General features: G+C 58.8%; 1 protein-coding gene across 2 annotated transcripts in view; it reads left to right on the plus strand.

Annotated features, from left to right (window-relative positions):
- The window catches only part of COMMD4 (COMM domain containing 4), a 4,551-nt gene extending 465 nt beyond the window's left edge, over positions 1-4,086 (plus strand). Inside the window, exons 2-8 of one of the 2 annotated variants that reach the window (XM_006142576.3) lie at positions 2,233-2,304; positions 2,485-2,550; positions 2,686-2,725; positions 2,993-3,112; positions 3,226-3,306; positions 3,575-3,751; positions 3,839-4,086. In XM_006142576.3, the coding sequence (XP_006142638.1) occupies positions 2,233-2,304; positions 2,485-2,550; positions 2,686-2,725; positions 2,993-3,112; positions 3,226-3,306; positions 3,575-3,751; positions 3,839-3,879 (597 nt within the window). In that variant the 3' untranslated portion in view covers positions 3,880-4,086. The remainder of the gene's footprint in view (positions 1-2,232; positions 2,305-2,484; positions 2,551-2,685; positions 2,726-2,992; positions 3,113-3,225; positions 3,307-3,574; positions 3,752-3,838) is intronic. The other variant, XM_006142577.3, reaches the window with a different exon arrangement.
- Positions 4,087-11,952: the final 7,866 nt, after the last annotated feature.

The raw sequence follows: 11,952 nt of genomic DNA on the forward strand, positions 1-11,952 counted from the left end.
GCCACCACCCCGCAGTCGAGCACACGGAGTGCGACAGGTCCGGCCGGCTGGGAGTCCCCGAGGTTTTTGCCGGGGAGGAAGGACCCGCCCCCGGCAGGAACCGGCCTGCCCGCAGCGGGAGTCCTTCTAGGCCTTCGCTGGCCCGAGAGGCGCGCCCAGAGGTGTTCATGTCCCCAGCTCTCCCGTGGGGATGGGGCAGCAGCGCTGGTCCGCCCTGTTAGGAACCCCTTCCGCGCCTTCCAGAGCCAGGAAGGCGTGGCTGGGGTGGGGACTTCCCACGGGGCGTTCATTCATTCGTTGGACAGACGCCAGTGCCAGTCACAGCGACCTCAGCCGGGAGGGGACCCATACCCAGCTGCCCTGGTGCACGGTGTTAAGAGGCCTTCCTGGGATGATGGCAACCTGGGTGGCTCGGGTGAGGTCCTGTCCTGTACCAGGCTGGGGAAGCAAGGACGGGGGTGCGTCTTCACGCGAAACTGAACACACACTCGGCAGAGATGGGGGCGCCCTGGGAACGGTGCGCCCCACCCAGCTGGAAGACTACGCAGTTGACCCTGGGACAACATGGGTTTGAGCTGTGTGACTCCACATTCCTGTGGGGTTTTCTCAATACATACATTGGAAAAGGTTTTGAAGATTTGGGAAGGTTTGGAGAAACCACGTAGCCTAGAAATACCCAAACAATGAAGAGGAAGGTTTGTCGTGGGTGCATAACGTGTGCATAGGTACCTGTCTTTTACCCTTCACTACGGGAAACGTACACAGTGTGAAAAATTGAAATCGATCCGACCTTCCCCATCAACCCAGGTGGCTGCAGAGGGACCGCCGGGCTCCGCAGACAACCGCATGGCAGGGAAAGGGGCGGCACGGCTGCTGAATGTCTCTCTGTTCCATCCAGTGCCGTACACCTCGACTAACCTCATGGAGCTCATTTTCTTTCCGTACTTGCTGTGCGTGTGGGTCGCACACGTGCCAGCTGCCACCTTCCGTGTATGTGCGTGTTGCCGTCAGGACTGACGCGGCAGCTCCTCAGCTCAGCACAGTAAATGTTGCTTGTCGTGTGCTGATATCTTCTTGAGCTTATTTCACTGTAATAACAGCATATGGGGACCAGCACATGGCGTAATGGTTATGTCTCTGACTCCCATGTAGTTGACCGCGGTTCGAGTCCCAGACCTCATGGCCTAAAATTCACGCTGGGCGCGTATGCATGCGTGCCCGAGATCCTGAGAGGAGAATGGAGGAGAAGGGATTGCGGCCTGGCCATCCCCCCTGGGGGGGTGATTTCTTGCTTTCTGTCTCTGTCTCTCTCTGTCTTTCTGGCAAGCGCACGCACTCTGTAGCAAAAGCCTCCCAAAATGTGTGGTGATTGACCTATCAGTTTGGTCAGCTATTAATCCGGTTTTAACAGCTTTGTCTGGGGGGAGTCAGAAGTTACGGATTTTTGACTGGTGGGGGTCGCTGCCCCTCACCCCTGCTTGCTCGGGAGTTGACTCTGGAGGTTTGTGAAAACTGAGGCCACATCAGCGGAGGCCAGACCAGGCTGGGTCTCGGCTCTGTGATTAAGCCCCTGAGCTTGTCCACCAGCTCCCAGGTTTCCTGCACGAGGGGCTGCTCCGGAAAGGCTAGGCGGCGTCCCTGGAGCAGACACCTGGATGAAGGGAGACGGCCGGGCAGGGGCGGGAGAGCAGGGTGGAGCCACGGAGTGGAGAGGCCTCTCGGGTCCAGGAGGACAGGGACTCTGCTGTATTCCCTACTGCCCCCCCAGCATTTAAAGAAATATTTTTTAGAGCTTTTTTTGCTATAGGGCATGTGTGCTCACTGGGCAAACAGGACAGAAAGCGGGAAATCACCCCTGGGGGGATGGCCGTGCCACAATCCCTTCCCCTCCATTCTCCTCTTGGGATCTTGGGCATGCACATACATGTACCCAGCGTAAGTTTAAGCCACCGGGTCCAGGGCTCGAACCGCAGTCAACTACATGGGAGTCCAGCCACATAGCCATTACGCCATCTGCTAGTCCCAGTGCCAGCATTTAGAAAGGGAGCCACCACAGAGAAGGCGCTCGGCGCACATGGGTGCCCGGCATGGTGGTCACGTGATCAGGCAGAGTGCTCTCCACGGCTGGCTGATGGCGTCCACGTGCCAGAGGACACCCATCCTGGGGATGGCCTTGTTGAGCTGCCGTGTGGAGGGCGCACTGGCCACACCTCGGCCCTCCCTCTCCTGCAGAGGTTCCGGTTCTGCGGTGACCTGGACTGTCCCGACTGGGTCCTAGCGGAGATCAGCACACTGGCCAGGATCGTTGAGTGACTGGGGTCCACAGGGGGTGGGAGGCGGGCACCGTTGGGGCGAGGGTGGCAAGGACACACGGGTTGGGCCCTCAGTGCCGGGGCCTGTGCTGCCATGCTGTGCGGCCCTGGCTCCCGCTGCCCTCTCTGAGCCGGCCCCTGCAGAGAGGCTGAGATGAGCCTTCCCTTGCAGTCCTCCGTGAAGCTGCGCCTGCTGTGCGGCCAGGTGCTGAGGGAGCTGCTGGGACAGGGGGCTGACGTGAGTGTGGGCCCCGACCCCACCCTCCCGTCCACCAGGCCCTGACCTCCCGTCCTCTCCCAGCCCCAGGGACGGGAGGGTGATGGGCTAGCAGGCAGGGCCCCGGCACCCTCTGAGGCTCCCTTCCCCCCCTAGTACGAGAAGATCCTGAAGCTCACGGCTGATGCCAAGTTTGGTGAGTACCACTGAGTCCTAGGCCTCGGCAGCTGGGGCTTGGCCTGCAGCTGGCACAGGCCCCTCCTAGCAGCCCCCGTGACTCACCTGTCTCAGTGGAGGAGCGTGAGGGATAGTGATGGCGACAGTCCTGCCCACCTGTCCTCTGCCACCCCGGGGAGGCTTAGCAGTCCCCTGGCTTGCGGAGGCCTGGGGGCTCTGAGCTGAAGACAGCAGGCAGCAGAGGTTGCAGGGCTGCAGTGACAGCCGGCCCCACCCGGTCCCTCAGAGTCGGGCGACGTGAAGGCCACGGTGGCAGTGCTGAGCTTCATCCTCTCGAGCGCGGCCAAGCACAGCGTGGACGGCGAGTCCCTGTCCAGTGAGCTGCAGCAGCTGGGGCTGCCCAAAGGTACGGGCTCCGGGGCGCCAGGTGGGGGCCTGTGGCCTCGCAACCCTGCCCTGCGCCCTGCCCTCAGAGCGGCCTCAGCACCGCCCACTCAGCTGTCCCCGTTCTGTCCCCAGAGCACGCGGCCAGCCTGTGCCGCTGTTACGAGGAGAAGCAAGGCCCCCTGCAGGAGCACCTGCGGGCCTGCAGCCTGCGTGGTGAGTGCACTGGCCACGCCGCAGAGCACCGGTCCTTGGGGCGTACCCATAGTCACAGGCGTGCAGTGGGAGAGGCCATGTCACCGGCCAGGGTTCTTCTCTGAGTTCTGCTGCGATAACCAGACTCCTGCTCACTGAGCCTGCCCTGTTCCAGCCCTGGGTCAGAGGGACGGGAGCTTCTCAGAGGCCACAGGGCCAGAGGATGTGGGTGAGCCAGGGTGTGTGTCGTGGGGGCCACTCTGACACCAAGCGCCCTGTGCCCTCACAGTGAACCAGCTGTCCAGCGTGGGCTGGCGGGTGGACTACACCCTGAGCTCCAGCCTGCTGCGGGCCGTGGAGGAGCCTGTGGTGCACCTGCGGCTAGAGGTGGCCCCGGCCCCGGGGGCCGCAGCCCAACCCATCGCCATGTCCCTCTCGGCAGACAGGTTCCAGCTCCTCCTGGCAGGTGAGGCTCTGCTGGACCCACAGGGGCGCCCCCCCCGCGCCCTGCCGGTGCCCTGCCCGCCCCCCCCTGCCCACCTCTCTCCTGCAGAACTGAAGCAGGCTCAGGCCCTACTGAGCTCCCTGGGCTGAAGATGAGGGTGTCCAGCTGTGCAGAGTCGCCCTGCCAGTGAGAGCCGCTGCCCTCTGACCATGCTCCAGGGGCCGTCCAGTTCTAGGGTGCTGGGCCCTGGTCTTCCTGGCTTCCCCTAGCCAATTCAGCCTGGGGCTGCTGAGGCCTCTCCCCACATTGCCTTCCCACCCGCCTCCGGGAACAGGAATAAACAGAAGTGTGCAGGAGCCTGGGCTGGTGTCTTGGTGTTCATATCCAGGTTCTTCCTGAGACTCCGGGGCCACAGCCCTCCCTGGCCCACCCCTCGCTCCCTCTCCTCCGCCCTCTCTCGCCAGTGAGCAGGACCTCAGGGAAGCGGCTTGCCTGGAGAGCCCAGTGCCAGTGTGGGCTCTGCCCACCTGTGCTGGCCTTGTGTTCAGGCTGGCAGCAGGCAGCTTCCCTGGTGCCAGAACCCCTACAGCTCCCTGTCCAGCTGCCTTCTGGGAGAGAAGGGCCCATGCCCCCACCCACCCACAAGCGGGTCTGTGGCCTGGTGTGGGTGCTCATGGCCCCCAGTGCATGCTCTGAGGAAAGGCCGAGTGGACAGACAGCAGGAGGGGGTTGTGCACAGCAGCGCGGCCCTCGGGCCGGCCGACAGCCTGGTGGTTGAGGGACCCCCGTGGCTGCGTCCCAGCGCCGACAGCTGGAAGCACACCCGGCAAATGCTGGCAGGACGGAGGAATGGAGAAGGGATTGGGCTCGGCCCTGCCTGTCGGGGCTGCTTTCTCTCTCTCCCTCTCTCTGTCTCTAGAGTGCACACAGCCTCTCACCAAATTTTAAAAAGATCAGTAAAAATCCATGCATCTGCAGTTGGATGATGGCTGAGTGGCAGTGCCACTGGACCCTCCCAGAGGGCCAGGGTTCCTGGCCAGGGCTCCCGTGCACACCGTCAGCTGGGCTGGATCGGCGTGAAGACCATTGGGGGTGCCTGTCTGTCTCTCTCTCTCATGGAAGAAATAAACTTGAAAAAAAAGTGGGTTCATATAATATTCTAAAAATAAAAAAAAAAGCCAACCCCTCCCACAAAAACCCAAACCTGTCAGTTTTTTTTTAATTATTTTATTTTAACTTTATTCATTTATTTTAATTTGACCAGAGAGAGAGGGAAAGTGAGAAAGCAAGCCGCCAGGTCTGGGACTCGAACTGCTGTCAGCCATGTGGGAGTCCCATGCCCTTAACCACCACGCCACCTGTCGGCCTCCAAACCCTTCATTTTTGTCACCATCGGATGCGCCGAATTTGTGGTCTGTGAGTTGGTGGTCGGGACGGATGAAGGCTCTCGTCCTTGGTGTCTGGGGATAACAGACGGACCCGCTCAGCGAGGTCGAGTGCCACGGGCGCGGCTACTGCAAGAATGACAGACAGACGTCACCATTTGGACCCACTTGGTTTTCGTTGGAAGTCCCCACTGTGTAACTCCCAACTAAATCTGTGATCCAGGCAAGGATCGTCACGGTGCTGAAACCATCAGGGAAAAGCCTACGTGAAGCTGGGAGTTTCCATGTGGTACCCAAGACTCAGCCCACTCGGAGGGCCCAAGTGTCCCTCTCTGGTAAATGGGCACACATGCTGGGCTGGCCACACGGCCGAAGCTGCTCCTTCCGGCAGGCAGGCGCTGGCAGGCCTCCACGTGGAGAGACCCCGGTGCATGATGCTGAGAGCCGGGGGTGAGGACACATGATGTCCCCTCACTGGCACCAGGGCACAGCGGGGTGAGGACACAGATGTCCCCTCACAGGTGCCTGGGCACAGCGGGGTGAGGACACAGATGTCCCCTCACTGGCACCAGGGGATAGCGGGGTGAGGACACGGATGTCCCCTCACAGGTGCCAGGGCACAGCGGGGTGAGGACTCGGATGTCCCCTCACTGGCACCAGGGCACAACGGGGTGGGGAGACCTGTTCCCCTACTCCCTTGGGCCGTGTAGTAAGGTCCCCACGAGAGACCACCCTCTGCCGACCGAGGACTCACGAGGACTCACGCTCTTGCATAGCTGAGTAGCCACTCCCAGGTCCCCTCGGGCTCCTGGCAACCCACGATCCTCTCGCTGCCTGTCTGCCCGTTTTCGGTGCCTCATAAGGAGAGCCATGCAGGCATGTGTCCTTCTGTGACCAGCTGTGTCCCTCAGCATGTGTCCTCAGGGATGTCCACGGCGTCGCACGTGGTAGGGTTTCCTTTCACAAAAACTGACAGTACTTTGGGTGGGGCCAGCTGCTGGCATGGGGGTGAGGGCAGCTGGATCCCAAGTGGCCAACCACACAGATCGCATCCCAGATGTGGTGGCTGAAGAAACATGGCAGCACACGTGTGTGCGAGCTCCCTGAAGGACGGAGAAGTGGAGAAGGAGTGTGGCGTGGTCATCCCCCGTGGGGGTCTTTCTCCATCCCCTCTCTCTGTCTCTCTCTTGGGAGACACATTTTAAACTTTGCCAGTTGCACACACACCAACTGACAAAGTTTAAAAATAAAATTACCGAGTGTGTGTGTGTGTGTGTGTGTGTGTGTAGCACGTTTTAAAAACCCACTTCTCCGTAGGTAGAGGAGGTAGTGGCCACATCTCAGCGCCCGCGGACGGCACCACAGCGTGTGGTCTCGGGCTGTGGCGGCCGGTACTTGACTGCACATGTTTGTCAAAACCCAGTCTAAAAAAGGATGAGGGTTACTGTATGTAAATTATACCTGCATTCAGACAAGGGAGGACACACTTGACAGGGAAAAACAGCAGCCTTTCTAACCCCACGCAGTAAACAAGACAAACGCACCAAGAAACACGGGTAGAATTTCTGAGACTGAAAAGTAGACATTTTAAACAGCCGTGGGGGACAAAAGCTAGCATGGAAGAAAAACTATCCCAGTCCGAGGGGGAAAGTACATCCAGTCATGTCGAAAAGACCATGGCGACAAGACGGGAATGCCAGCACGAGGAAGCCGCCTGCTGGTGACTCGGCACTTGAGGCCGCCCAGTCGGGTTGCCGCCGGCTCCAGCTGGACGAGTTTCAGCGCAGCTGAGGGGGACACCTGCAGAGGGATGTGCACAGGCAGCCACCACCCCCGAAGTGCCCATGGATGTGCATAGCCAGGCCTGGAGAGCTAACTCTCAGGGTGCAGGGGAAACTACAAACGGAAGAACACTTCCGTGACACCCTGGGAAGCCTCTGGGCACCTAGAATGGGATGGAGCCTCTACCTCCAGCCCCAGCTAGCCTGGATGTTTTATCATGAAGATCAAGACAAGGGGGTGAGATGTGGGAGGGAGGACGGTGGTGCCAAACTTTTTTTTTTTTTTTAAGTTTTACTTATTCATTTATTTTTAATTTGACCATAGAGAGACACAGAGAGCAAGAGAAACAGAAAGTGAGAAAGCAAGCCACCAGGTCCAGGACTCAAACTGTGGTTGGCCATATGGGAATGTCCAGCGCCTCAACCATGCCTCCTGCTGGTCCCTGCCAAACTTATGAAAGACACTTATCACCCTCGGTTGAGTTTTCCTTGAACAAACAAGCATAGGAAACAATTTGTGGACACTTCCGGAAATTTGCATGTGGACTAGTTACTAGGTTACATGAAAAAGTTATTGACGGGAACAGCAGATGGCAACATGGTTACGTTGCCAGTCTCCTATGGTTTGCGTCCTGGCAACTTAAACCTCATGCTGGACATGTGCATGCCAAAGCAAGCCACCAGGTCCAGGACTCAAACTGTGGTTGGCCATATGGGAATGTCCAGCGCCTCAACCATGCCTCCTGCTGGTCCCTGCCAAACTTATGAAAGACACTTATCACCCTCGGTTGAGTTTTCCTTGAACAAACAAGCATAGGAAACAATTTGTGGACACTTCCGGAAATTTGCATGTGGACTAGTTACTAGGTTACATGAAAAAGTTATTGACGGGAACAGCAGATGGCAACATGGTTACGTTGCCAGTCTCCTATGGTTTGCGTCCTGGCAACTTAAACCTCATGCTGGACATGTGCATGCCCAAGATCCCGAGGAGGAGTAGGGATTGTGGCGTGACCATCCCCCCTAGGAGAGTGATTTCTTGCTTTCTGTCTCTCTGTCTCTGTCTCTCCAGTGAGTGCACACACCTAGAGCAAAAATCTCTGTCTCTCAAAAAAAAAGTATGGACGGGATAGCCCCTGTATCCTTGTGGTTAAGAGACCCGGACCCCACATGGCTAACCGTGGTACAAAAAGCCTGAAAAACACGCCAGGCACGTGTGCATGTGTGACCAAAGTACTAACAGGATGGACAAATGGAGAAGGGACTAGGGTGTGAACACAGCCCTTTGGGGGGTGCCTTCTCCATCTCCAACTCTAGCAAGTGCATCTGCCCATTGACAAATAGAAAAAAGAGAAGTTATTGTGGGCCCAGCCACAGTGGCAGTGGCACCTGCTATCTCTGTACTTTGGGACCACATGGGAGACCTAGGTTCTATTCCCAGCGCTAGGCATGGAAACACCCCAGGCTGTATGGAGATGCGTGCAAAGGGTCGGGACGCAGAGCAGACAGGACGCAGAAAGAACTAGCATGGGGGAGGCGCATCCTGGGGCCGGCAGGTACCAGTGCTGGCTGCACCTTGCATGAACCACAGACCCTCACAGAGGCTGGCAGCCCCTGTCCCCACCTGGACCTTGCTTCCTGGTCTCTGCCCTCGGCTCCAGAGCCACCCCAGCCACACCGGCTTTCCGAGGCCTTTCTAAAAAAGGATGAGGGTTACTGTATGTAAATTATACCTGCATTCAGACAAGGGAGGACACACTTGACAGGGAAAAACAGCAGCCTTTCTAACCCCACGCAGTAAACAAGACAAACGCACCAAGAAACACGGGTAGAATTTCTGAGACTGAAAAGTAGACATTTTAAACAGCCGTGGGGGACAAAAGCTAGCATGGAAGAAAAACTATCCCAGTCCGAGGGGGAAAGTACATCCAGTCATGTCGAAAAGACCATGGCGACAAGACGGGAATGCCAGCACGAGGAAGCCGCCTGCTGGTGACTCGGCACTTGAGGCCGCCCAGTCGGGTTGCCGCCGGCTCCAGCTGGACGAGTTTCAGCGCAGCTGAGGGGGACACCTGCAGAGGGATGTGCACAGGCAGCCACCACCCCCGAAGTGCCCATGGATGTGCATAGCCAGGCCTGGAGAGCTAACTCTCAGGGTGCAGGGGAAACTACAAACGGAAGAACACTTCCGTGACACCCTGGGAAGCCTCTGGGCACCTAGAATGGGATGGAGCCTCTACCTCCAGCCCCAGCTAGCCTGGATGTTTTATCATGAAGATCAAGACAAGGGGGTGAGATGTGGGAGGGAGGACGGTGGTGCCAAACTTTTTTTTTTTTTTTAAGTTTTACTTATTCATTTATTTTTAATTTGACCATAGAGAGACACAGAGAGCAAGAGAAACAGAAAGTGAGAAAGCAAGCCACCAGGTCCAGGACTCAAACTGTGGTTGGCCATATGGGAATGTCCAGCGCCTCAACCATGCCTCCTGCTGGTCCCTGCCAAACTTATGAAAGACACTTATCACCCTCGGTTGAGTTTTCCTTGAACAAACAAGCATAGGAAACAATTTGTGGACACTTCCGGAAATTTGCATGTGGACTAGTTACTAGGTTACATGAAAAAGTTATTGACGGGAACAGCAGATGGCAACATGGTTACGTTGCCAGTCTCCTATGGTTTGCGTCCTGGCAACTTAAACCTCATGCTGGACATGTGCATGCCCAAGATCCCGAGGAGGAGTAGGGATTGTGGCGTGACCATCCCCCCTAGGAGAGTGATTTCTTGCTTTCTGTCTCTCTGTCTCTGTCTCTCCAGTGAGTGCACACACCTAGAGCAAAAATCTCTGTCTCTCAAAAAAAAAGTATGGACGGGATAGCCCCTGTATCCTTGTGGTTAAGAGACCCGGACCCCACATGGCTAACCGTGGTACAAAAAGCCTGAAAAACACGCCAGGCACGTGTGCATGTGTGACCAAAGTACTAACAGGATGGACAAATGGAGAAGGGACTAGGGTGTGAACACAGCCCTTTGGGGGGTGCCTTCTCCATCTCCAACTCTAGCAAGTGCATCTGCCCATTGACAAATAGAAAAAAGAGAAGTTATTGTGGGCCCAGCCACAGTGGCAGTGGCACCTGCTATCTCTGTACTTTGGGACCACATGGGAGACCTAGGTTCTATTCCCAGTCCCAGCTGATGGCCAGGTGCAGGGGTGCGCACCTGTGCTCCCAGCTGGGCTGAGGCAGGAGGATCTGGACACTGCCAGACCTCGTCCTGAAAACAGTTACCGTTAGCCCTGCTAGGCATGGAAACACTCCAGGCTTTATGGAGATGCGTGCAAAGGGTCGGGACGCAGAGCAGACAGGACGCAGAAAGAACTAGCATGGGGGAGGCGCATCCTGGGGCCGGCAGGTACCAGTGCTGGCTGCACCTTGCATGAACCACAGACCCTCACAGAGGCTGGCAGCCCCTGTCCCCACCTGGACCTTGCTTCCTGGTCTCTGCCCTCGGCTCCAGAGCCACCCCAGCCACACAGGCTTTCCGAGTCCTTTCAATGGGCCACTTGGTTCCCACCTGTGCCTCTGCCTTCCCCTGCCATGGTGTCCTGTCTCCACTTTGTGCAAACTGGTTCCTTCTAACCTGCCAGCCTGTCACCGCAGACTGTCCCCTCAGACAGGCTCCCCCACTCTCCATCTGCACTGGCTTCTCCTTCTCAGCTGGTTTCTGTGGCTGGTCTGCATTTGTCACCGGCCGCGGGGATGTTTATGTGCATGTCTGCCTATGCGTTGACACTTAGAGCCACCACCAGGTCCCCTGGGCCTGCGTTTATCGAGCACCTGTGCGCCCTGCTCACAGCTGCAGGCACCTCTGCAAGGGGACGTCGCTGCTGTTTCCTGCTGGGACTAGCTAGGCCACTTCCCCTAGCAGCACAAACAGCTGCGACCCGCGACCTCAGAGCACACCTCGGATCCCATCCGTGCGGAGCAGCGGGAAGCCAGGTTTCTCGGTCACAGCCCTGGCAGGTCAGTGCCCCAGATCCTGCCCAACACTCTGGGCACCCCCACTTCGGAGACCCTACCCGGAACAGCCGCTGTCTCGTCCTGGAGGAACTACGCTTCCCAGAAGGCGCCTGGCGGCCACCGCGGCTGCCTCCCAGCGTGCTGTGCTCTTCGGCGCGCCCAGCCGGCATTAATCCCTTCCTGGTGCAGCGGGTGGCCAGCGCAGGAGCCCCGGGCGCGGGTCGGTGGACGCGGTGTGCGCAGCGGAGGAGCCGAGAAGAAGGGACTGGGGGCTCTGGGGAGGAAGGGAGCCAGGTTAACCCAGGACAGGGTGGCAGCCGGGAGCGGGAGGGGCCAGGAGAGGAGGGCGGGCCACAGAGCTCCGCCCCTCGCAAAACCAGGACTTTGGAAGTTCACCTTTTCCCAAAAAAAAACAAACCCTCTGGGTCCTCTGCCCAGGCAGCGCCGAGTGGGGAAGGGGGCGGTCGGGCCTCTGCCTGGGTGAAAGTCCCCGTCTCCCAGCACACACCGTCGCCTCCGATCCCCCAAAATCTTGGGGCTAGGGGAGAGCGGCCAGGTGGGGAGCACGAAGGCAGAGGTGAGTGTGGCCCCCGGGGCTGGAAGCGAATACGGCCTGCGGGTTCCTGGCGAGGGCTCAGACTCGGACTCGCGAGGCCCTCCGGGGCGCCTGCACCTCCCGGCTGGCAGCCTGGGGGGCCTGGCTCCCGCTCAGACGCAGCGTGCCCTGGGCCGGGTCGGGGCGGGCCGGGGCCTGGGCCGGGCCGGGCCTGGCCCTGCCCTGCCCTGCCCTGCCCAGTGGGTGCTGCTGCACACGGTGCTCGCAACTGCTGCGCCCTGCGGGCCGGGGAGAGGCCCAGACCCATTCAGACCCGGGAGGGACCCTACGTGGGACAGCTACTTCGGATGGCTTCCCTGTAGTCTCAGGAGGAGGGACAGAGGGGCGGAGCGGGAGGCGGGAGATGGGGAAGGTAGAGCTGACGCCTCCCCGCGCTGTGCCCCTGCCGCAGCATGCCCGAGGGCCCCGAGGTGCACCTGGCCC

This window comes from Tupaia chinensis, unplaced genomic scaffold, assembly GCF_000334495.1.
Source record: "Tupaia chinensis unplaced genomic scaffold, TupChi_1.0 Scaffold000078_1, whole genome shotgun sequence".
NCBI classification, from domain to species: domain Eukaryota; kingdom Metazoa; phylum Chordata; class Mammalia; order Scandentia; family Tupaiidae; genus Tupaia; species Tupaia belangeri.